General features: G+C 44.4%; 1 protein-coding gene across 3 annotated transcripts in view; it reads left to right on the forward strand.

Moving 5' to 3' along the window:
• Positions 1-14,713, forward strand: part of MOCOS (molybdenum cofactor sulfurase) — a 57,864-nt gene extending 43,151 nt beyond the window's left edge. For all 3 annotated transcript variants that reach the window (XM_045457562.1, XM_045457563.1, XM_045457564.1), the window contains 4 exons: positions 2,481-2,586; positions 6,480-6,618; positions 12,301-12,405; positions 14,519-14,713. In XM_045457562.1, the coding sequence (XP_045313518.1) occupies positions 2,481-2,586; positions 6,480-6,618; positions 12,301-12,405; positions 14,519-14,671 (503 nt within the window). In that variant the 3' untranslated portion in view covers positions 14,672-14,713. The remainder of the gene's footprint in view (positions 1-2,480; positions 2,587-6,479; positions 6,619-12,300; positions 12,406-14,518) is intronic.
• Positions 14,714-25,725: the final 11,012 nt, after the last annotated feature.

Below are 25,725 nucleotides of genomic sequence, written 5' to 3' on the forward strand. Positions count from 1 at the left end.
TGAGGCAAAGGTAGGTGCGGAGAGGTCTGTCCCCTGCATGATGCAGTGTCAGGGAGCGTCAGCTTGAGAACATTATACTTTGAGGATGCCTTTTATGGTGGAGACATCCCTGACGGTCTAGCCCACTGGTCTTTGAATAATTTTAGGTTGGTACACCTGAGAGGAACCTTTTTAAAGCTACGTTATTTACGCTGTCATCTAAATTGGCCAGTGGAATTTCAATATTTAGTGGTTTGATTTTCAAGAATATTCATTAAAGTATATATAAGGACAAACTGTCTTTTGATGGTCAGGAATTTTCTTTCTTTCCTTTCCCTTCTTCGACTTATACTTCCATTCCACTCCCTTGACGGAATTTTATCTTAGTGTTATATATTGTATGCTTGAAAATCTTTTCTTGTTCACTCTACCATATTTATGTGAAGCCACAATTATATAGAAATTGAAATGTATACACATTTTCCAAGTTTACGGTGATCACAAGTCTAAGTGTTAGGAGATCTTTTTGGTTGAGTCCCTCTTTAATGGTACACAGTTTATCAAAGCAACAGAAGGATATTGTACATTTTGAAAAATAGTTAATGAACAGAAAGAGAAAACATTGTTGAGAAGGAATCTCTCACTGAGATGCCTGAGCCCTCCCCCACTGCCCCACCCCTGCCATTCGTTCCCGTATCCATGAATGAATGTCACCTGTGCCCGGAATAGCCCATGCTCAGCACTGATTCTTTTCTGGAGAGCCCTATTTAAGTCACTACAGAGCTGGGGACTGAAGGAATTTGGTTACTGCACTGTCACTCAAACCTTTCTTCTGAGGCACATGACCAAAGCACAGGGATCTAACATTATGATGACTTAATCATCTGTCATGTGGCCACTTAATTAGGTTGGGCAGTTTTGTGTATAGTGAGGAATGGGAACCCATCTGACCTAGGGGAGGCTCATTCACCCAAGCTTTAGAGGCTTGTATTTTCTCAGCACAGACCCCAGGGCTTTGAATGGGGCTTTTGTTTTCCACCCTGGAGTTTTAGCCTCCATGGCAATGTGCTTTAGGAGAGGCAAGCCTTTCTTCTGGGAAGTGCAAAAAGGGCCTTTGCGGAGGGGGCTGGGATTCCACCTCCCTCCTCTGACAGAACCATTTTAGCAAAAAGAACATTTGGAAGTAGAGGATCTGAAAAGCAATGGTCTTAAAAGTATCCATTCTTGTGTGTGCTGGGTTCCACACATTTGGTTCGGAGACAGCTCGCTAGGCTTTGGCCCAGCTGACACTTTTTCTCAACATCTCCCGTGAAGACAGCGACGGCCTCCCAACGAATGGTCTGACAGAAAGTGCTAGCAATTCTGGGCACGCTTGATATTTTCTTTCGCTGGCTTTTTCCCCTTCTAGTAGTTTTAAAACTCGTATTAGTTATTTCTGAAGTCAATATCACACACTTGCCTAAGGACAAAAGACAGCTTTCCCTGACCGGACTCAGACCTTCCTGGGCCTGTGGCTCTCATCAAAGTCCCGCTTTCCACCATCTTGGCGAAGCTCCCCCTATCCCTGCCTCCCTCTCACTTCTCCTTCTCTAAATGTTGCCTCCCGGTCTTCTTTGCTGGGGACAATTTCGCTTGGGCATTTTATTATTATTATTTTTCCAGATTATTAACAGCTCATTTTCTATTTCTGAGAGGTTTAAGCAATGCTTAGAACATTTTTATTATTTCCAGGCCACCAGTTTTTTTCCCCTTCTAGAAATCGTCTCTCCTTTTTAAAAATGCAAGCCAATGGAAGCAGGATTCGTTTGCATGCCAAGAAAGCAATTCTTCTTTTTAATTTATTTAAACTTTTTTTTATTGAGGTATACGTGACATATAACACTATATTAGTTTCAGATGTACAGCATAACGATTTGGTATTTGTATGTATTGAGAAATGGCCACCACAATAAATCTGGTTAACATCTGTCACCATACACAGTTAAATTTTTTTTCTTGTGATGAGAACTTTTAAGATTTATTCTCTTAGCAACTTTCAATATGCAGTACAATGTTATTAAGTATAGTCACCACGGTGTACATTACCTCCTCGTGATGTATTTATTTCATCACTGAAGCTTGTATCTTTTGACTCCATCCTGTATCCATCCTGCCCTCCCCCACCCCCTGCCTCTGTTCACCACCAGTCTGTTCTCTGTGTCTATGAGCTTGTTTTGTTTGTTTGTTTTGGATTCCACATATAAGTGAGATCATATGGCATTTCTGTCTGACTTATTTCATTTAGTATACTGCCCTCAGGGTCTATCCATGTTGTCACAAATGGCAAGATTTCATTCTTTTTTATGGCTGAGTAATTTATATATATATATATATAGATAGATAGATAGATAGATATAGATATAGATATATATACATATATATATATGTACATTATGTGTGTGTGTGCGTGTCTGTGTGTGTGTATTTAGCAACTTCTTTTAAAAATACCCCATCACTTTTAGATCAATCTGCTGGTTCAACAGCCACCCTTTCTCTGGTGAATGAAGCACAGTATTTGCTGATAAATAGACCCAGCGTTTTGGAGCTTCAGCAGCAATTAAATGCCAGGTAAGATCCTTTGCCTTGGGAATAGCAGGCAGGTGTAACCACTTGACTCTGAGGGTGAGCCTTGCACCTGCCTGGGGAGTCGTGGAGTGCAGACGAGAGACTGAGGCCCCGAGAAGTTACAAAGCCCTTTCGGTCCAGCTCCCACGTCTCTCTTGATGACTTCATGATGTTTAGCGAACCCCAACTCTCATTTTTAATCATTCCATTTCTTAGCATTTGCTTTAATGGAATTGAACTTGACCCAGTTTCATTGCCCGTCCTCCCACCGCCGCCTGTTCCCTAGGAGCCTTGCCCTATTTCCACAATCCTTTTGAGTGAAAAGGGTGGTTATGAAAGCTTTTAAAGTTGTAACTGTAGATATTATATGTTTGTATCAGCAGACAGAACCGAGAGCGCTGGCTGCTCACTTCCACCCGAGGTGCTGCTAAGGGCCCTGACGTATTAGCGGGTCAGCTCCAGAAAGAGTTAGTTCAACCCCCTTGGTTGTAGTTAGAGGAAATTGAAGTCCCAAGGGAATCAGACAATTAGGGCAAAAAATGGCCCCACTGTTATGTGACAGCTGTGTCCGGCTGCTTATTCCTAGTCCACAGGCCAGGAGAGGTGTGCACACGCCCGTCACCGTGAGCCAGGGATCCTGTGACTCTTACGTGCCTTGTGGTCTTGGGCACATGTGTGCACACTCAGAAACACGTACAAAGGTAGCTTAATAAAAATAACAAAGATGGGCTGTTTGTAGTGATTCCTGTTTGTAGTCGTTGGCAAAAACGTGCAACAGAGTTCCCTGGCCATGGCCTCGCTCGCTCTCCTTGGGTATAGAAGTATGGTGCAGCTTCATGGTCCCTGGGTGTTCACTGAGCTATCCCGGCATCAAGTGACACTCCTCCTCAGGGACCCAGAGCCCTGGAGAGAGCAGGTTAGTGGTTTTCTAGGGTTCTTTGTGTGGAAAAAATAGGAGGGGGAGACCGGCTTGCTGCAATCCTGGTTCCTACCAGGAGGGGACCGTGTTTCCTACTGGGTGTCTGAGCGCAGGGCTGACAAGCAGGCAGTGGGTGTGACAGGTTAAGTGGACCAGCCTGTGCCTTGTGCCTGGGAGGGTCGCTGGGAGCTGTGGTTGCTGTATCTCTGTTCTACTTTCAAATTTGATGGACTCTATAATGCATATGCTGATCATATCTTTTTTAAAAAATTTATATCCAAGTTAGTTAGCATGTAGTGCAATAATGGTTTCGGGAGTAGAATCCCCTGATTCATCCCCTACATAGAACACCCAGTGCTTATCCCAACAAGTGTCCTCCTTAATGCCCCTTCAGCCATTTAGCCCAACCCCCACCCACAACCCCTCCAGCAACCCTCAGTGTGTTCTCTATATTTAAGAGTCTCTTACGTTTTGTCCCCCTCCCTGTTTTTATATTATTTTTGCTTCCCTTCCCTTATGTTCATCTGTTTTGTATCTTAAATTCCACAGGAGTGGAATCATATGATATTTGTCTTTCTCTGACTAATTTCGCTTAGCATAATACCCTCTAGTCCATCCACATCGTTGCAAATGGCAAGATTTTATTCTTTTTGATTGCCGAGTAATACTCCAGTGTGTGTGTGTGTGTGTGTGTGTGTGTGTGTGTGTGTGTGTGTATGTGTGTATATATATACCACATCTTCTTTGTCCATTTGTCTGTTGATGGACATTTGGGCTCTTTCCACACTTTGGCTCTTGTCAAAAGAGCTGCTAGAAACGTTGGGGTGCATGTGTCCCTTCGAAACAACACACCTGTATCCCTTGGATAAATACCTAGTAGTGCAATTGCTGGGTCGTAGGGTAGTTCTGTTTTTAACTTTTTGAGGAATCTCCATACTGTTTTCTCGAGTGGCTCCACCAGCTGACATTCCCACCAGCGGTGCAAAATAGATCCTCTTTCTCTGCATCCTCACCAACATCTGTTGTTGCCTGAGTTGTTAATGTTAGCCCTTCTGACAGGTGTGAGGTGGTATCTCATTGTGGTTTTGGTGTGTATTTCCCTGATGATGACCATAATATCTTTTGAACATAAAACTTTCCCTTTTACAAAACACAAAGGGAACGTTTGTAACTTGGAGGCTAAATCCAGAATCCAAGGATTTTAGGACTGGAAAGTGCTAGCCCTCTCATTTCAGATGAAGAAACTGTAGTTCTCATTGCTTATGGGAGTTGCACATAGTGCTGAAATTAGACTTGGTTATCCTGGTCCCGGCTTTGCACTCACCAGCCCCTGCTGGAAGGGGATTGGGATATTACAGCCTTGTCCTCCACCAGGGCTTTTCAGCTCTGTTTCCAGGGAAAATTCCAGGCGTACTTTGGGACTACCCCATCCCCCAACTTAAAAAAATTTTTCTTTGTTGAAGCACAACAAAGCACAAAAATTATAAGTATATATCTCAATTTTTACATATATATATATATATATATATATATATATATATATATATATACATATACACACACCCATGTACCACTGCCCAGACCAATTAGAGAACATTTCTAGTACGCCAGAAACCTTCTTCGTATGCCCTGTCAGTCAGTCCAACAGAAGATCACCACTATTCTGACTTCTTTTATCATCGATCATTTCGCTTGTTCTTGAACCCAATATAACGGGATCACACAATGTGTTCTTTTGTTGACGTTTTCAGATGCTTTATTAAAAAAAATTTTTTTTTACATTTATTTATTTTTGAGAGACAGAGAGAGACAGAGCACAAGTGGAAGAGGGGCAGGGAGAGAAGGAGACACAGAATCCAAAGCGGGCTCCAGGCTCCGAGCGGTCAGCATAGAGCCTGACGTGGGGCTCGAACTCACAAACTGAGAGATCATGACCTGAGCCCAAGTCAGACGCTCAGCTGACTGAGCCACCCAGGTGCCCCTCAGATGCTTTATTTTTCGTTCTTTTTCCCTTTAGTGCATGGAGGTGCAGAGAGCCATTTTATGGGACCTCATGGCCATAAACCAAAATCTTAAACAAGAATTACAAAAATAGTGAATGCTCATTAAAACTGCAAATAGTACAGAAGTTAGCAAGTAAATTTGTTTTTATGGAGATAAAGTTGACATACAACATTATATTAGTTTCAGGTGTACAATAGCATGATTCGTTATTTGTACATAGTGAGAAACAATCACTACAATAAGTCTGGTTAACATCTGTCACCCTATATAGTTACAAATTTTTTTTCGTGTGATGAGAACTTATAAGATGTACTCTCTTAGCAACTTTCAAATATGCAGTACGGTATTAACGACTATGGTCATCGCACTGCACGTTACATCCCCATGATGTATTTATTTTATAACTGGAAGTTTGTGCCTTTTGGCCCCCTTCACCCATTTTGCCCGCTCCCACCCCTGCCTCTGGTAACCACCAGTCTGTTCTCTGTGGGAAATCAATACTAAAACCTCCCATAAGTACGCATCGTTGCTTTATGGCGGGCTCATATCCAAAAACAAAGTAGGCGCTCTTGGAACCTCTTAGGTCCTCGGTCGTTAAGCCTGTTGACACTCCTTAAGCGCCTTGTCCAGTCGCGCGACATAAAACTGGTCTTTTCGTCGAAGTTTGTTCATTTGACTCCTGTTCCCTTGGTTTCCAGAGTCCTTTGTCTCTTCAGCTAAGACCTACTTACTCTTTGCACTGCCTCTTGTGGGCCTGTCCGTGGAGATGGGACCATCTCCCATGGAACACCATCAAGGTCTGCCTGACGGATGCGTGTCTGCTGGTCTTAACACTCGTGGTAGAAGCTGGTTCTGGTCATCTAGGCTCTGAGAATAGTTGATGAAGTCAGGCATCAAGGGCTAGAAATGTTGAATAATTGCACCTCCATTGTCTGCTCTTCCCACTACCCCCCTTTGGGCATGTCTTAAACAGTGATGCGAATGGAAAGGAGGAATTATTCCCGATGAAAGAACTCATCTCGCGTTTCCGTGCCAATATTATTACCAGTGGAACAAGCGCTTTTGAAGAAGAGACGTGGGATGAGATTTCAGTCGGTTCCTTGCGTTTCCAGGTGAGTCGGGGATGTTCAGTCATCCTCCCTCAAGGGTTGCCGATGGAGACTGACCTCCGTCTGTGGCCAGGAAGGTGGCCTGGCCGGTGGCAGGTGGGAATCCCCTGTCTGTCTTTGACTCTGACCCGCAAAGCCTCAGCTGGGGGGTTTGTGACATCTGCATTCTGGGACTCCTGTTGGAAGGATCCATCTCTTATTCCCTACGAGGGTGGCAGCAGTCAGTTGCCCGTGGGACAGAGAGAAGGTGCTCCTACAGGTGGTCAGGGCTCCGTGCCGCCTCCATCTCATAATTATGTTTGGGCTTAAACTGTGTTTTCTTAGAATGCTTGTGTCTATGGGAACATTCTCCTCCTGGAACCTGTTGCACTTTCCTGATGTCTGGTGCTGGTGGAGGAGGACCCAGATGTCTAGTGGTCCCTCAGTGTCCGTGGCCACCACTCTACCTTCTTCCCACGCCCTGGCTTCCTGCCTTGCTGGCCTTTGTGGAGGAGCTTACAGTCAGAGAGGTGAAGCTGCCCCCTGCCCTCTCTCCCCAGGCTCCGGGCTCCCCAAACAGTGCTGTGGGCTTGAAAAAATGTGAGAGAGCCTTAGGCTAAAACCTACATTCTTCCTTGGGGACAACAGGGCTCCTGAGACCTGATCCCTCGGACCTCTCTAGCCCTCCTGTTGCCTGCCACACCATCCTTCTCTACATTTCCTAAACACGCCAAGCTTCCTGTCTCAGCATGTCCCTTCTGCTTGGCGTGTTCTTCCTGCAGCCACTTCAGGGTCTCCACTCAGATGGCACCTCCTTGGGAAGGTCAGACTCTTAGGCATAGCACCTGCTTATTCCTTCAGAGCACACGAAGGTGGGGACTAGTATGTTTTGTTCAGCTGTACCTCTAGGGCCCAGAACAGTCTTGGCCCAGAGTCAGTGCTCAATAACCATCGAGAGAATGAATGGACAGGAAAGATAAGGAATAGCTAGGGACAGAAGGATGGGTCATCTGCACAGAATGTCCTTGGCACTTTAGTGGGGGATGATATTATCTTAATAGTAATATTATTAATCTTGGTATTCACCATCTACCTTGGGGCTATCTTGTGTCCCGGCTCTGCACTTGGAAGGAACACCACTGTGGTATCCAGAAAAGCAGCAGGCAGTCATTTAAATCTTCCTGGAAGGATGGTGGAGGTCTAGGGTTGTGGACGGCACTTAAATTTCACGGCATGAAGAAGTCCCAAAGAATTTTTTTTATCCACTTACCTCCCCAAACCTCCTCTTATCCTGGCAGCTTTTCTTCCTTGAAAAAACAATCTCTTCTCTCCCAGACATTGACGCCCACAGGACTCTCTCTGGCACCAGCCCTCCTGCTGTTCCTCCTCACCCCTGCATCTGACTTACTCTTCTCTTCCTCATTTCCTGTTTCTCTGTCCCTGCTGTGTCTTTAAAACACTTGCTCTTATGTATCCTGCCTGATGCAGAGTTGGTATTAATACCTGTTGTTTGATAAATGGAGAGAAGGAGGAAGAAGAAAAGGAAGAAAGGGAGAGGAGAGAGAAGGAACTAGAATGAGCTTATTGTCACTGTCAGACAATTCTGACATTGTTGTCACTTGGCAATAATAGCATCTGCAGTTTGTCAGCTACCTGGGGCCATAAATACAAGGAAGATTCTTTAAGAAATTTTTCTGAGATGTTCTGCTCTCCTTAATTTTTATTAAAAAATTTAAAAATAATGGGGCGCCTGGGTGGCGTAGTTGGTTAAGCGTCCGACTTCAGCCAGGTCATGATCTCGCGGTCCGTGAGTTTGAGCCCCGTGTCAGGCTCTGGGCTGATGGCTCAGAGCCTGGAGCCTGTTTCCGATTCTGTGTCTCCCTCTCTCTCTGCCCCTCCCCCGTTCATGCTCTGTCTCTCTCTGTCCCAAAAATAAATAAACGTTGAAAAAAAAAATTAAAAAAAAAATTTAAAAATATTTATTTTTGAGAGAGAGAGAGACAGAGCACGAGGAGGAGAGCGGCAGAGAGAGAGGGAGACACAGAATCCAAAACAGGCTCCAGTCTCTGAGCTGTCAGCACAGAGCCCAACGTGGGGCTCAAACTCACGGACCGCGAGATCATGACCTGAGCCGAAGTTGGCTGCTTAACCAACTGAGCCACCCAGGCGTCCCAATGCTTTGTTTTCTTTAGATCAGTGTTCTTAATAAACATTCATTAGTAAAAGTTAAAATATGCCTGCCCTTTGGCCTAATCATCTCACTTATAGAAACCTAGTCCATAAAATACACCTGTACAAGTATGCAGAGTTCTAATACAAGTTTATTTATTGTAATGCTTTTAGAAATATGAAAAATTGAGGGGCACCTGGGTGGCTCAGTTGGTTAGGCTTCCGACTTTGGCTCAGGTCATGATCTCACAGCCCATGAGTTTGAGCCCCGCGTCAGGCTCTGTGCTGACAGCTTAGAGCCTGGGCTGCTTCAGATTGTGTCCCCCCTCTCTCTCTGCCCCTCCCCGACTTGTGCTCTGTCTTGCTCTGTCTCTCAAAAATAAATGTTAAAAAAAAAAGTTTGCAAACCAGGAGCCCCCAAACCAAAACATGAAATATGAATAATTGGAGGCCATCAGAAATATCCATAAAAGGGAGATTGTTTAAATAAATTATGCTATATTCATACAGCGTAGTCCTGTGCAGGCACTAAAAAGTGTGAACTATAGTTAGTACTATGCCTTGCAAAAACTAAATGCTTAAAAGATGTTTGCCGGGGGCGCCTGGGTGGCGCAGTCGGTTAAGCGTCCGACTTCAGCCAGGTCACGATCTCGCGGTCCCGGAGTTCGAGCCCCGCGTCAGGCTCTAGGCTGATGGCTCAGAGCCTGGAGCCTGTTTCCGATTCTGTGTCTCCCTCTCTCTCTGCCCCTCCCCCGTTCATGCTCTGTCTCTCTCTGTCCCAAAAATAAATAAACGTTAAAAAAAAAAAAGTTTATAAAAAAAAAAGATGTTTGCCGATGATAATACTCAGGCTGAGGCTGTTGCAATGCAAAAAGACTTAGCACATCTCTTTTAGAAAGTCATTTTTCACTGGGTATCATCAAGTCATAAAAACTTTTATACCCGTTGGCTTTATAATCTCATTTAGAGAGATCAAACCCCCTCCCCCCAAGTTTTAAACAGCAAATAGGGTTATGTGGATTAAGACCTTCACTGCAAAATTATTAACAGCTAAGAATTAGAAACTGGCTAGTAGAACTTGGCTTCATAGAACATCACCCCACAGGAATGCCAGGCCATCATGAAAATCTCAAGCCCAAGGATGAGGTAGGTGGTCTCTGTGTATAGACATGGAGGGCGCCCAGTGTGTATTGTGGAGTAATGAAATCAGGGAAGACACCCCGCGGCCCCTGAGAGCTCTGGGAGTGTGTTGCACGGGTGCATGTGTGGTTGTGTCCAGCTCCGAGCAGTCTGGAGGGATCTATAGCCACATCAGTGAGAGCTCTGGGAGTGTGTTGCACGGGTGCATGTGTGGTTGTGTCCAGCTCCGAGCTGCAGTCTGGAGGGATCTATAGCCACATCAGTGAGAGCTCTGGGAGTGTGTTGCACGGGTGCATGTGTGGTTGTGTCCAGCTCCGAGCTGCAGTCTGGAGGGATCTATAGCCACATCAGTGAGAGCTCTGGGAGTGTGTTGCACGGGTGCATGTGTGGTTGTGTCCAGCTCCGAGCTGCAGTCTGGAGGGATCTATAGCCACATCAGCAGCACTTGCCTCTCAGGACAGCGAGGGAGGCCGCTGCTGAGTGCTTTCTCTTTAAACCTTTTTTAAAGTTTATTTATTTCAGGGGGTGGGGGCAGAGCGCAAGTGGGGAGGGGCAGAGAGAGAGGGAGACACAGAATCCAAAGCAGGCTCCAGGCTCTGAGCTGTCAGCACAGAGACTAACTCAGGGTTTGAATTCATGAACCGCAAGACTTTGACCTGAGCCTAGGTCAGACGCTTAACTGACTGAGTCACCCAGGCACCCTGAGTGCTTTCTTTTTTTAACTCTTAAAGCTGCTCTGTATAGTTTGAGTTATTTTTCAAAGAACATGTATACTAGTAAGCAATTTTTTTTAAATGCCAATGGATGAGAGGGCTAGAGAAAAATGCTTAAAAAAATGATGATGTTTTAAGAAAATTGATTTCTTTGCCTTGGTGTTTGAAAAAAGTATCTGGAAAATATTTTTCCCTCTGCCAGCTTGAGAAACTTTTAAGAGAGCCTTTTGGCCAAAGCGACAGGAGTTTTACATGAAATGCTATCTGTCAGGTGGCAGCTGGGGCCCAGGCCCAGGGCTGGTGGGACGTCCATTCTGTGGGACATAGCTCTGCAGGGCCAGAGGGAGCCTGGCCTGGGAATCATAGTTCTGTAGGCAGAGGAGGTAGCGTGTTCTGTACTTGCTCTTGGAGGGCTTAGTGTTCTATCTCGAGGCAGTCTTTTTCCATCTCAGACATTCTCGTGCACAAGAATCCTGGGCGTGGCATCCTAGAAATTGTGTCTGGAATCCTCACCAAATCAAGCGAAGGGGCTGAGTGAGGAAATGAGGCCTGGAGAGGTCATAGGTCTGCTCAGTGTCAAGGCGAGTTCTGGGCAGAGCCCTGTACAGCACAGCCCAGCTGCTTGCGGAGGCCTGGGAGCCTTGACTCTGGTGCTACCTTGAGGTTGTATTTCCACTGGTTTAAGGTCCACCAGCCAGAAGGCGAGTGCTAGGAACAGGCCAAGACACATCCAGATTTAGCCGTTTCTAGTTTCAGTGCGTACTTGGTGTTTGCCCCCAAGTGAGCAGAGGAGCCAATGTGAAAATCAAGTCCCTTCGCCCTTTTTATAGGTGCAGCAAAAGCAGCGTCTCGTCACTGCTAAGCTGCATGCTTTCTTGTTTTGTGTTAACATTTGTGGGAGATTTTTCTTGCTACAGAGCAAGTCTTGCTAGTGGCAGGCCAACAGGATGACCCCTGTTAAGAAGCTGTGTGTGTGTGTGTGTGTGTGTGTGTGTGTGTGTGTGTGTGAATACACATGTAATTTTCTTTCCTGCTTATTTCACTTATAAAAATAAGTATTTACCATTTAAAACCCTTTATAGATTAATTTTAATACCTGCACGATATATTCATATACCTGTAGTGTAGCCATCGTTCTCTACTATTTGATGTTTAAGATGCTCTCAGGTTTCCCCGATCACAAACAACATGAGAAAGATTGTACACGAACCTGTGTTTGTACTTGGGGTTCTTTTCTTGAGTGAAATTCCTAGTAGCGAAGTTTCTGGGTCAAAGGACATGGACACAGTAAGGTTCTTTCTGATGAGTCAGTGCTGGGCCCGTGGGTGCTTATCTTCTCCTAGTTTACCCTCCACCCAGTTAGTTCTTTTCTTCCTGGGAGAATCTCCAAGATTCTCTGATAACCATCCGAGATTCACAACAACTCTTTTCTTTGTCTACAAAGCCCGGAAGCAGCAGTCTTTCAGTTGATGAACAAACATGGATGATCCCCCAGGACTGTGTGAGGAGCGGCTGCTTTCTGGCTCCTAGCAGTCAGAGCAGAGTAGTGAGCATTGCTGTGTGAGTGGGCCCAGAGAACACCTCTGACAACCAGTCCTCCTGGACCCAGGTTCCTCCCTGCACTAGCAGGAGCATCTGTCCACTTTCACGGCAACGCTGTCTTTTCCCTTCTCGCCCCCTCTAGGTTTTAGGTCCTTGTCACAGATGCCAGATGATTTGCATCAACCAGCAAACTGGGCAGCGAAACCAAAATGTTTTCCAAAAGCTTTCTGAGAGTCGTGCGAGAAAAGTAAGCATGATTGCAAACTGTGACACCTGTTTTAAGATCCTGTTTTGTTTTTTAAGTTTATTTATTTATTTGGGGGGGGGGCAGAGAGAGAGAGAGAGATCGAGAGAGAGAGGAAGAGAATCCCAAGCAGAGCCTTTGGCGGGGCTCAAATTCATGAAACAGTGAGATCATCACTTGAGCCCAAACCAAGTTAGACGCATAACTGACTGAACCACCCAGGTGCCCCTAAGATCCTATTTTAAGATCCTGGCTTGTTATCTACACCCAAACTGTAGTTCTGAGTAATAATGGTGTGTAAGTTTGAGAAGTGCGGAGACATTCTGAGGCTGATCGGCTACCATTAAGGTTCTGATCTCATCCATGGCACCATCTTAGGTTTCTTTTCCATCCATTTTCTTACTTTTTGGGGGTCTTATGTGTATTTTTGATGCTCTCAAATTTTGTTGAAGAGATACAGGGTTTAAATAAGAAATAAGTAAATAAGCCAAGTAATTTTATTGTCTCGATCATTATTTTCTTCACCACAGGTGTCTCATGAGAGTAAAATGCCCTGTGGTGAATAGAGTAATTGCATAGGCAGATTCAGTAAATTTCACTCTGAGAAGGCTGTAAATCATCTTGAAGGTTAGAATGACTAGGTGTGGTTTTTGTGGATTCCAGGTTATAGAAACTGAATTTCTAACAGACTGATTCTTTAGGAAGATTTATGTCCAGGCTAGGGCTTTCTGGTTTTGTTTGCAAGGAGTTCTAGGAAGTCAGGTAAGCAATCAAGGTTGCATGGAACATTTCTTGAAAATTAACTGAATTAACATAAATATTCAATATCTCTCCAACAATAAATTAGAAGGTAAACTCATGGTAAAATGTTGCACATCGTTTCCCATGTTTCTCCAAACCAGGGTTTCATTTCACAGCATTTAATTGCCACAGTCTCCCTACAGACACGGGGTAGATATGGTCTTCACTTGAGTGTTTTGTCAACATGTCTGTTCGCTCAGCTGAGGCCGGCCGTGTCACCTGAGGGTGTGAGGACCTTGAATCTGTGCCATGCAGGTTGCCAGAGGACAGGGGATGGGTGTGCACAAATACTATGATGCACGGAAGGAAATCACTGTACTTCTGAGAACCACTGTAACTCTCTTGTGCACACACCTTTCATTTTTTTTTTTTTTTTTTAATTTTTTTTTTTTTTCAACGTTTATTTTTGGGACAGAGAGAGACAGAGCATGAATGGGGGAGGGGCAGAGAGAGAGGGAGACACAGAATCGGAAACAGGCTCCAGGCTCTGAGCCATCAGCCCAGAGCCCGACGTGGGGCTCGAACTCACAGACTGCGAGATCGTGACCTGGCTGAAGTCGGACGCTTAACCGACTGCGCCACCCAGGCGCCCCACACCTTTCATTTTTTAAAAAATATTTTGGAATAATTTTAGATTCACGGATAAATTGCAAAGAGAGTACAGAAAGTTCCTGTGTACCCTTCTCCCGCATGTGCACACATCTTAAGGAATTAATTTGGCCTCAGCCCCTAGCCTGGGTCATGGAACATGGGGGCACCCAGCTGATGTTATCACAGGAATGAACAGATCTGGGAGTGCATCACATGCTCCAGGGAGTTCTTATTGACTCACTCTCATTGATGGCAAACTCTGAGTAGACTCACACAGCTCTTTATTTTGGGCCTTCCATTTCTGTTCTAGAGAGTTTGGAGAACTTAAACTACATCACAACAACAACAACAAAATCACCTCAAAGAAAATGCAGAATATTTCTATTACTTTCACAAAATAGTTTTTACATCAGGGAACAGAGCAGAAATTGACCTGGTCGTGGTCAGAAGCAGAGAGCAGGATGCAAGCCCTCCTACCAGAAGCTCAGGGTATATAGGAAGGAGAAAAACAGGTGTGTGTGTGGGGGGGGGGGGAGGGTGGGGACTGTCGGGAAAGAACATTATACATGACAATCTTTGTCTGAAATTGGGATTCTTGTTTCCCACTACATCCTAGTACCTGTCTTTAAAGATCTGACTTGATTTTAGTTGATCATTATTATTTATAAAATTATTTCAACTGCTAAAATAATCTGGCTTGTTGTTGCCGCTGTCTTGTTCACAGGTGAACTTTGGAGTGTACCTGACGCATACATCTTTGGATTTTTCTTCCCCAGCTTTCCTGACTGTAGGATCTCAGGTGCTCCCTGTGTTGAAAGAAAACACAGAACACCATGAGCTACCTGCTTCCATGAAACATCAGGATGTTATCTCCTAAAAAGTATTTTCAGTGTAAATTAAAATTTGTCTTTTGCACCTATGTCTGCTGTAATTCACGCTGGCACATGGCTCAATAGAACAAGGAGAGTTCTCTTCGGGGGGTAGGGGAACTCTCGTCGGCCGCCTCTAACTTCCACTCTCCACGTGTGCACTGGCCAAGCTCACGAGGAAAGTTTTGGGCCCTCTGTGCTTTCCACAGCTGTGCTGCACCCAGCAAGGTTCCCATACGCGTTTGAAGTAGGATTATCTTATTTTATTTTATTTTATTTTATTTTATTTTATTTTATTTTATTATTTCTTTTTTGAAGTATGATAATTTTAATTAGGTGAGGTTTTTTTTTCCAGTTATAATTCTCTCTCTTTATTCTATCACTATTAAAAAAAATTTTTTTTTTAACATTTATTTATTATTGAGAGAGAGAGACAGAGCACGAGCAGGGGAGGGACAGAGACAGGAAGACACAGAATCTGAAGCGGGCTCCAGGCTCTGAGCTGTTAGCACAGAGCCTGACGCGGGGCTCGAACTCATGAACCACGAGATCGTGACCTGGGCTGAAGTCAGAAGCTCAGCTGACGGAGCCACCCAGGTGCCCCATCACTATCTTTTTAAATTTAAGTGTAGTTGACACACAGTGTTAGTTTCGGGTGTACAGCATAGGGACTCACTATGTCTACATGTTCTACTACGCTCACTACAAGTGTAGCTAACACCCGTCACTGTAAAAAGCTATTACAGTACCATCAACTATATTCCCTGTGCTGTACCTTTTATCCCAGTGACTTCTTTCTTTCCATAACTGGAAGTAATTAGGTGAGATCTTTAACGACGCTCCCTGGGAATGCTGAACCTCCATTTTGCCATTTTCCCACATGGTTACTTTGTCTTTAGAAAGAATCTCTAGTGCTTGTCAATCCCTCTATAATGAGGGTGGGAGCTTGTGTCCAGTGATCTTGAGGGAATGAGAATGTGCCCCTTTCCTCTCGTGGGCATAGAGGAGGCGGGCTGATGAGTTGTGGTCATGTTCTTTCGGGGAGATTTGACCAGGGTATTTATGTGTTGAGCAAAGGCACAGGCTGGCAACCTCCCCCTTCTTCCTTCCTATCCCGGCTCACTCCTCCTCTCCCGCGTTGGGTTGATGTTCTGGGGGGTGTTCACGAGCCCGAGGCCACACTCAGTGACTGCGGTGCTCTCTGAGCAATCATGCTCCCTCAACAAGCCCGCCGGGCCATGTCAGCCCACCCACTGACTGAGCCACCCAGACTCCAAATCCCAGTTCAAAGAGGAACTTTGGAGGTTCAGGGGTCCCTTCCCTACCACCTCTGACCCTGCTCCTGCAGCCTCCAGTTGAATACGTCCAGTGACGGAAATCTCACTCTCTAATGAAGCTACCCATCCCTCTGAATTGTTGAAAAGCTCCTCCCTGTATTGAGCTTGTCTCTGCCTCCCCATGACGTCCGGCCATGGGTCTCGTCCTGTCATATATAGCCATGTGGAGCAAGCATGACATCCTCCTACGTCCGCTCTGCTCAAGTCCTTCTGAAGCATGGAGTCCACATGGGAGCCCCAGGTCCTTGCTAAGGCCCTCAGCACCTCCCACCTGGATTGTTCATGAGTGCAATCACCTCTTCCCCAAACTCCTGCCCACCACTGCCCACAGTGTCTTCCTAAAGCCAGTGTCCTGCTTCTCCTTCCAGCCCAGTTGTCTGCATATCAGGCTCAGGTTTCCCTGCCTCACTTACTCAGACCCCTTGGTTAGGGGTCGGTTTCCTCCATTATATCATTTGCAGAACTTTGTGATGCTTTCAGTACTATGTGGGGTTTGAAAGATGTTTTCAGCACTATGTGGGGTTTGAACACTCGACTCTGTTCTTAAGGGTTTGCTGGGACGGAGCCATGCCCTTGCACTCTCATTTTGCATGCAGAGTTAGGTGTAAACACTGACTTTCTGGGTGTTCCCTTCATGGTTCTTGTAGCTGGGGGAGAGATTCTCTTCTGCATGCCTTGGGGTAAGTACCAAAACTTTGAGGAAGGAGGTGGTGTTGACTTCTTCCCACTGAGACTCAGCCTTGTGGGAACAACGAGGGGGCAGGTGGTGATTCCTTCCTCCTGTTGAAAGATATCCATCCACTTGCTTTTTATTCAATACGTGCCATTCAGCCTCTAGGTAAGGCTATAGAAATGCAAGAAACAGAACAGGCATTCAACGATCTCACACAGAGACAAAAGCAAGGGGAGGAAGACAGACCAGTACATACTCAGGTGTTATGAGGAATGTTTCAAAACCATGCTACCAAAGATGTCCTTTGGTGAGAAGATTCTAGAAGGGTCACAAGTACACTCAAATATTCCTGGATATTAGTGCCCCGTGTTATAGTTTGACTTCTAGGCTGAGATAGATGGCCTGCATTCCAGGTCATGCAGGCTTACACTCCTTTAGAATTTGTCCCTCCATACACGTTCCATATTTGGTTTTATCTAAGTGAAAATAGAATAGCATATTTATAACTGCATTGTGAATACCCCATGTTGGAAAGGGCCTAAATGTCCACTAACAGGAGAATGGATATAAGGTGGTAGTGGAAAGTGAAGGGATTAGAACCACATGGGTCAGCATGGGTGACCACAGTGTTGAGAGAAAGAGGCAAGTTGCAGAATTCATGTGGTAACATTGAAGGTCAAAGATGAAAAAAAAAAAAAACCAAAACAAACAGACCAAGCAGAAAACTCCTATACTTTGCCTTAGGGGTACATGCATATGCAGTAAAAGTATAAAGAAATAGAATGATAAATTATGCATTTTGAGGGTGAGCTACTAGAAATAGGGAAGGTGTATAGGGGCATTGACTCTTTTGGGAAGGTCTTATTTCTTAAGCTGTAGGATAATAGATGCATAGGAATTAGTTGTGGTATTCTTTATATCTTTTCAAATGACTTAAATGTTTTTTTTTTTTTAATTTTTTTTTTCGACGTTTATTTATTTTTGGGACAGAGAGAGACAGAGTATGAACGGGGGAGGGGCAGAGAGAGAGGGAGACACAGAATCAGAAACAGGCTCCAGGCTCTGAGCCATCAGCCCAGAGCCTGACGCGGGGCTCGAACTCACGGACCGCGAGATCGTGACCTGGCTGAAGTCGGACGCTTAACCGACTGCGCCACCCAGGCGCCCCGCAAATGACTTAAATGTTTAATAATAATTAAAGAAAAGTTTTCAGGAAAATTTCCCTTTAGTTCTTTCCATTGCTTAAGAGCAAAACATTGGGCAAGAGAGGGTCCCAGCCTGCTGTCTGACTTCTGAGAGCGTGCCCTGCACTAGGCTAATAGATTTGCTATGTTGGTAGCAGATAGTGTTGTCTGGAACTTATGAATTGCTTTTTTAAAGAAGAAATTTTTAAATGTTTATTTATTATTGAGAGACAGAGCATGAGCAGAGGAGGGACAGAGAGAGGGGGAGACACAGAATCTGAAGCAGGCTCCAGGCTCCAAGCTGTCAGCACAGAGCCCAATGCGGGGCTCAAACTCATGAACCGCAAGATCATGACCTGAGCTGAAGTCAGACGCTTAACTGACTGAGCCACCCAAGTGACCCTATGAATTGCATTAAAAAAAAAATTATTTTATGGCAGTAAGAACACTTAACATTAGATCTAACCTCTTTTTTTTTTTTTTTTTAATGTTTACTTATTTTTGAGAAAAAGAGTGAGAGAGAGCACTATCAGGGGAAGGGCAGAGAGAGGGAGCCACAGAATCTGAAGCAGGCTCCAGGCTTTGAACTGTCAGCACAGAGCCCAGTGTGGGGCTCGAACTCACGAACCACGAGATCATGGCCTGAGCTGAAGTCGGATGCTCAACTGACTGAGTCACTCAGGCGCCCCATGAGATCTAACCTCTTAACAAATATTACCTGTACAATAATTATTGTTGACTGTCGGTACAGTGTTGCATAGCAGATCTCTGAGAGCATACTCATGTTGCTTAACTGAAACTTTATGCCTGTTGATCAGTAACTCCCAATTTCCACTCCACTCAGCCCCTGGCAACCAGCATCACCTCTTTGATTCTGTGAATTGACTATGTCAGATACCTCATATAAGTAGAATTATACAGTATGTCTCTTTCTGTGACAGGCTTATTTCACTTATCATAATGCCTTCAAATTTCACCCATGTTGTCACATGTTTCAGACTTTCCCGCTTTATTTTGAAGGCTGAATAGTATTCCATTGTATGTATGTGCCACATTTTCTTTGTCCATTCATCGGTCAGTGGTCACCTGGATTGTTTCTACATTTTGGCTGTGGTACATAGTGCTGCAACGAACATGGGAATTGTAATGTCTTTTCAAGATCCTGATTCTAGGGGCGCCTGGGTGGCGCAGTCGGTTAAGCGTCCGACTTCAGCCAGGTCACGATCTCGCGGTCCGTGAGTTCGAGCCCCGCGTCGGGCTCTGGGCTGATGGCTCAGAGCCTGGAGCCTGTTTCCGATTCTGTGTCTCCCTCTCTCTCTGCCCCTCCCCCGTTCATGCTCTGTCTCTCTCTGTCCCAAAAATAAATAAACGTTGAAAAAAAAAAAAAAAAAAAAAAAAAGATCCTGATTCTAGTTCTTTTGGATAAATACCCAGAAGTAGGATTGCTGGATTATTTGGTAGTTGTACTTTAATCTTTTGAGGAACCTCCATGTTGTTTCTCAGGGCAGCTGCACCAGCTTGTGTTCCTACCAGCAATGTGCATAACTCAAATTGCTCTGCGTCCTTGCCAACACTTGCTGTCTTTTGTTTTGTTTTGTTTTGATTTCGATTTTGTTTTTTTGGTTTTTTTTTTTGGTAACAGCCATCTTGACAGGTGTGAGGTGATATCTCATTGTGGTTTTGATTTGCCTTTCATTGATGATTAGTAACATTGAGCATTTTTTTCATATATCTGTTGGTCATTTGTATGTCTTAGTTGGAGAAATGTGTATTCAAATATTCACAAATCAATAAATGTGATACATCACATCAAGAAGAAAAAGGGAGAAATACCATATAATCCTTTAAGTAGATACTGAAAAAGCATTTGATAAACTACAACATCCACTCATGATAAAAACTTTCAACAAGGTAGGTTTAGAGGAAACATACCTCACCATCATAAAGGCCAAATGTGAAAAACCTACAGCTGACATCACACTCAATGGTGAATAATGGAGAACTTTCCCCCTAAGACCAGGAACGAGACACGGATGTCCACTATCACCACTTTTATTCAACATAGTATGGAAAAGTCCTAGCCACAGCCATTGGACAAGAAAAGGAAATAAAAGGGGTCAAAGTTGGTAAGGAAGAGGTATAGCTTTCACTCTTTGAGGACGACATGATACTATATATAGAAAATCCTGAAGACTCCACCAAAAATCTGCTAGAATCAATGAATGAATTCAGTAAAGTCATGGGATACAAAATTAATATACAGAAATTTGTTGCATTTTTATGCAGTAATAACAATGTAGCAGAAAGGGGAATTAAGAAAACAACCCCAGGTACTATTGCATCAAAAAAGAATAAAATACCTAGGAGTATAAGGTACCAAACATAACCAAGGAGGTGAAAGACCTCTACTCTGAAAACTATAAAACCTTGATGAAAGAAATTGAAGATGTCACAAACAAATGGGAAGATATACCATGCTCATGGATCGGGAGAATAAATATTAAAATGTTCATACTACCCAAAGCAATCTACAGATTTAATGCAATATTTATTAAAATACCAACAGTATTTTTCACAGAATTAGAAAAAATAATCCTATAATTTGTATGGACCGACAAAAGACCCCCAATAGCCAAAACAATCTCAAGAAAGAAGAATAAAATTGGAAGCATCACAATCAGTGATATCATGATATGTTACAAAGCTATAGTGATCAAATAGTGTGTTACTGGCACAAAACTAGACACAGAGATCAAAGGAACAGAATAGAGAGCCCAGGAATAAACCCACAATTTTATGGTCAATTAATCTGTGATGAAGGAGGGAAGAATTTACAGTGGGAAAAAGACAATGTCTTCAACAAATGGTGTTGGGAAAGCTGGCCAGCTACATGCCACACAACGAAGCTAGACCACTTTCTTACACCATACACAAAGACCATGATGCTTGGATGGATGTCCAAGGGCCAGGGGCACATGTGGGAGTGTGGGGATTGCCCTGGGGTGAGAGGAAGGGAGGAAGGTGATTGGAACAGTGCCATCTCCTGTGTGCGACAGAAATCTATTCAGGCTGAAGCGGCCATGTCCACATGTGGGCCATGTCCCACAAATGTCTCTGGCCTCCAGGGCCTTTGGCAAGGGAAGAGATAAAAAGACCATTTTGAAACACGCTCCAAACTTCCAGCTGTGGTGAGAGAAGTTAAGCCCAGCAAGGCTGGCTCCAATGAGGGCCATTTTCTCTTTAGAGTGACCCTGCCCTGATCAAAAGAAGCCATTGGGACCACTGGTGCTCCATCTTTCTCAGCTTTCCTTCATCCAGGAGGGAGGTGGTGAGTGGCTGAGGAGAGCACAGGCTGTGGGGATCCAGTGCATCCAAAGACCCACTGTTAGAACCGAATGCTGGTGGGCACTTGAGTGTTGTGAGGCAAGGTGCCTGGTGGGGATCCAGGCAGTGGATAAAACCTTCACTCGGCAGGCAGAGTTCCAAGCACCCGATATCTCTGAGAAAGGCCAGGCCTCTTCTCGCTGCAGGGCGAGTTCAGGGCATAACTGGAAGCAGAAAGAAAGCTGGCAGACACTTTTTAGCCTGCCTTTTCCCAGTTCCCCTGTTTTATGCTGACAGAATTGATTTCTATGTATCGCATTTTGCAAACTCCCAAATTAAAGTCTCAGCAAACCTCATTGTATATGAGCAAGCTATCGAGCGGCTCTAAGCATCATCCGAAAAGTGAGGAAAAGGACAATACTTGATAAAATTGAGAGTTAAATGAAACGTTTGTGTTCAGCATGTCTCAAATGGTGCTGAGTAAGCCACGTCTACCACCTAGTGGCAGCATTAAGTAGCCGCAGAGTTTGTTACTTAAGGAGGCTGAAAATTGGTTCAGATTCGGTGGGCAAATCCCAAAGGATGGCAAACATCTCTCTGCCTGGCTTCCTTAGTGGAAGCTCCGAGAAACTTTTCGTTATTGACGTTTGCATGTTTTATTTATTTTTTTTTTTAATTTTTTTTCAACGTTTATTTATTTTTGGGACAGAGAGAGACAGAGCATGAACGGGGGAGGGGCAGAGAGAGAGGGAGACACAGAATCGGAAACAGGCTCCAGGCTCTGAGCCATCAGCCCAGAGCCCGACGTGGGGCTCGAACTCACGGACCGCGAGATCGTGACCTGGCTGAAGTCGGATGCTTAACCGACTGCGCCACCCAGGCGCCCCAACGTTTGCATGTTTTAAAAGTTAGGACCTGAATTATTTCTTGGTCAGATTAATTTTCAACTGGCATCGCACCCATCATTCTTTTGGAGTCCTCTATTTTCTTTCTTTCTTTCTTTTTTTTTTTTTATGTTTTTTTATTTTTGAGAGAGAGAGAGAGACAGAGTGAAAGCAGGGGGAAGGGCGGAGAGACACACACACACAGAATCCTAAGCCAGCTCCAGGCTCTGAGCTGTCAGCACAGATCCCAATGTGGGGTTCAAACTCACAAATCCCGAGATCATGACCTGAGCCAAAGTCAGACACTTAACTGAGCCACTCGGAGCCCCAGCTGCAGTGTTTCAATAGCATGCTGGCTTGGCTATTTCATGTTCTCTAGTCTTGGTCTCCCAGGTGAATCACATGAAAAATACACTCCCTTTCTTCCTTGGTGTAACCCCTTGTTTTTATGGCCACTTGTTATCTCCTAGGAGGCAGCAGACGCAGTCTGAAGAATATGAGCCAGAATGGCTTCAGGATTTAGAGAAAGTAGGAGTGTGTCTGGCACTAAGAAGTGGGTGGGGGGTGGGGGTGGAAGGTAAGGGACGCTCTGCAGAGTGAACAAGTGGCCCCGCCCCTCCCCCCACCCAGCTCTAGTGAGGCAAGGAGGCAGAAAGATGCAGGTCTACTTTCAATGTAGGTTGAAATGGCCTCCTTCAAATGGCGGCCCATTTGCCATCTGTCTAAATATTTAAAATTCATAAATCGAACAAAATGGTAAGTACGTCCTTCCTACTTTGACAGATACACCTTTATGACAGCTTAGAAGGACCGATGTGAATTTAGAACTCTGACTCCTTGGCCCTCTGCATGGGAATAGGATGACACTAGGAGGGTTGGCCCAGGCCCTGGTTGCCAGCCACAGCCTATACCCTTTTTCTTCCCCCTGTGAGCCATGAACCCCAGATGTGGGGACACCTGATCTCATATGGGTAAACTCTGCCTCTGTTCCACTGCGAACAGCCACTCCTTAACCTCTTTTCAGGCCTCCAGGGAAAAAGCACACATAGGCCTTGGAAATATGTTCAGGGTCATCCAGTTGCCTGGAGAACAATCTAGGGAGAGAATAGCCAGGTGGGCATGGACTCTTGGTGCTATGGACTCCTTGCCCTTTAGGGAGGGCTAGGCAGGGTGAGGCCCTCTAAACCATGGAAACTAAGGCAGGGGCCCCTCTTTCTCTGGGTGAAGGACAGTACTGGTAAGACCTTTTCTGGGTAAAGTAAACTACCCCAGAGAAGACCCAAAGACACTCCAGAAAAAAATCCATTTGCCTACCAGCCTGGTCTACAGTGAAGCCCACCAAACAAAGTGTCTCTGCTATATCCTAGAACTTCCAGTCAGTTTTTAATACGAATGAACAGCTGAGTATCACAAGAATTTGGGAATGACCTCTGTTACAAAAGAAAAAGGCTGAAAGTAGGGGGGGTGGGCCAGGAAACACGTCAAAGAACACATACACTGCAATGAAATGAAAACTTTAAAGAACATGTAATGAATCATATCAAGGAAATGAATGCTAACCATTCATTTGTGTAATGAATGCTATTACAGCATGTAATGAATGCTAACCAAGGAAATCCTGGAGACAAGAATAAGATACTTCTAAAAAGGAAAAATGGAGAACAGGAAAGATTTTCTGAAAATTAAAAACATGAATGCTGTAATTAAAAATTCAGTAAAAGAGAAGGAACATATAGTTGAGGAAATCCCTCAAAATGGAGAGCAAAATAATCAAAGAGACTAACAGGGTGGAAAAGTTAAGAAAATTAGAGGATTCACATGGTGGTCCAACGTCCAAATAATAGGAGTTCCAGAGACAGCAAACAGATAAAACTGCGGAAAGGAAGTGATCAAAGACGTGAAACAAGAACATTCCCACAAAACAAAGAACAGAAAATCTTTGGGAAATACCAAGGGAGTGTCAATGCAATAAATGGAAAATAACTCATGTATGAAATTTCAGTGTATTGGGAGCAGTGAGAAGGTTCCAAATCTTCCAGAGAGAGGGAAAAGAAAAAGTTACAGATACCACTTTGATAGTCTTCTAGTGGCAACAGTGCAGCAATGCCTCAAAATTCTGAGTGAAAATTATTTCTAACCTAGAATTATGTATCGTGTGTGTACGATTATTGCAAAGTTGAACACAACAGTTTCTTATATCTAGGTGTTCGTGCCTCTTTGCAATGTGATTTTGCTTCTCCTCCCATTAGGGAGTGGAATCTATTATCTTCCTCCTTGAACCTAGGCTGAACTTGCCTTACTTTGACTGAAAAAAGAAAAGCAAAGAATGGTGACAAAAGTGACACAGCATACACTCTGAGTTTAAGGCTCCAGAGACCTTGTAACTTTTTCTCTTGAACTTTTAGAATGCTACCCTAACACCGTCGGTGGGAAGAAGCCAGGTCTACCTTACTGGATGAGAAGCCACATGAAAGGAGAGATGACCCATCTCATGTGAAGTCTCCTAGACCAGCCTGCTGACAGTACATGTCAGCAGATTCAGACAGAGGCTCTTTTAGTCCCACCAGCCCCAGTCAAGCTTCCAGATGATTGCAACCGCATGAGTGACCCCAGCTGAGCCCAGCCCAAATTGCTAACCCAAAGAACCGAGAACAGATAAAACAGTTAGTGTTTTAAGCTACTACTTTTTGGGGGTGGTTTGTTATAAAACAAAGACGAACTACAAGAAAAATTGGTACCAAAAAGGAAGTGCTACCATAAGGAAACCCTCAAATGTGTGGTGCTGGTTCTGGAACTGGGCAGGGGCAGGGGCAGGGTCAGAGGCTGGAAAGGTGGTGAGGAAACTGCTGTTTGAAGCTTCACGCAGATGACGCCTTTCAAGGGTACCTCGTCGGGTAGCGCTTCTCTGATCCAGAGACCCGTGACTTAAACAGACAAGTTGTCTGCCCCTCCGACACCTAATATACAAATGGTGAGACTGGGACATGACACACCCATTCACAAATAAAGAGAACGTGGGACACACAGCAGGCACTGATCCACGACAGTTCTCAACCCCAGCCTGGGGCATGTTTTCAGTTCCTCCTGCTCCAGGGGTGTAGGGCCCAGTTCTGCACCCTGTGATGGTTCCCAAGTTCACTGTTCTCCATAGCTCTTAGCTCCATATTCTGGTAGATCCTTACTTTCCCATGTAAAACAAAACAAAACAAAGCAAAAGCCCGGCAAATACAAATACAAAACAATGGCTCCATGATTACAGCTGAATAGCTTTCTTATCCTGCTTCTTACCCATCGCAGGTTGGAGTTCCAGAGGTTTCTTTTTATTTTGAAGAATTCTAGTTCTCTTTTAGTCCAAATTTGTTGTGATTTCATCAACACAACTATCTTAAATACTTGGTGGATTTTCTATGAATCTTACTAGGGTTTGTCCCAAACACTACATCCATGATTCGTTTTCATTTGGGTCTGCCAGGCTGCTATGCAATAACACCCTTAAGGATTCTTAGAAGCCCTTTTCTTTAAATGAGAGTATCTACTAGCCACTGCCTTAAATCTCTCTGAGATCTCGACGGCGGGTCTTAAAGCCACATTTTAAAATCGATCTTTATGAAAGTCAGTTACTAGCTGGGCAGAACTGAGGATGAGATTATTTTATTTTAC

Source organism: Leopardus geoffroyi, chromosome D3, assembly GCF_018350155.1.
Source record: "Leopardus geoffroyi isolate Oge1 chromosome D3, O.geoffroyi_Oge1_pat1.0, whole genome shotgun sequence".
Classification (NCBI taxonomy): Eukaryota; Metazoa; Chordata; class Mammalia; order Carnivora; family Felidae; genus Leopardus; species Leopardus geoffroyi.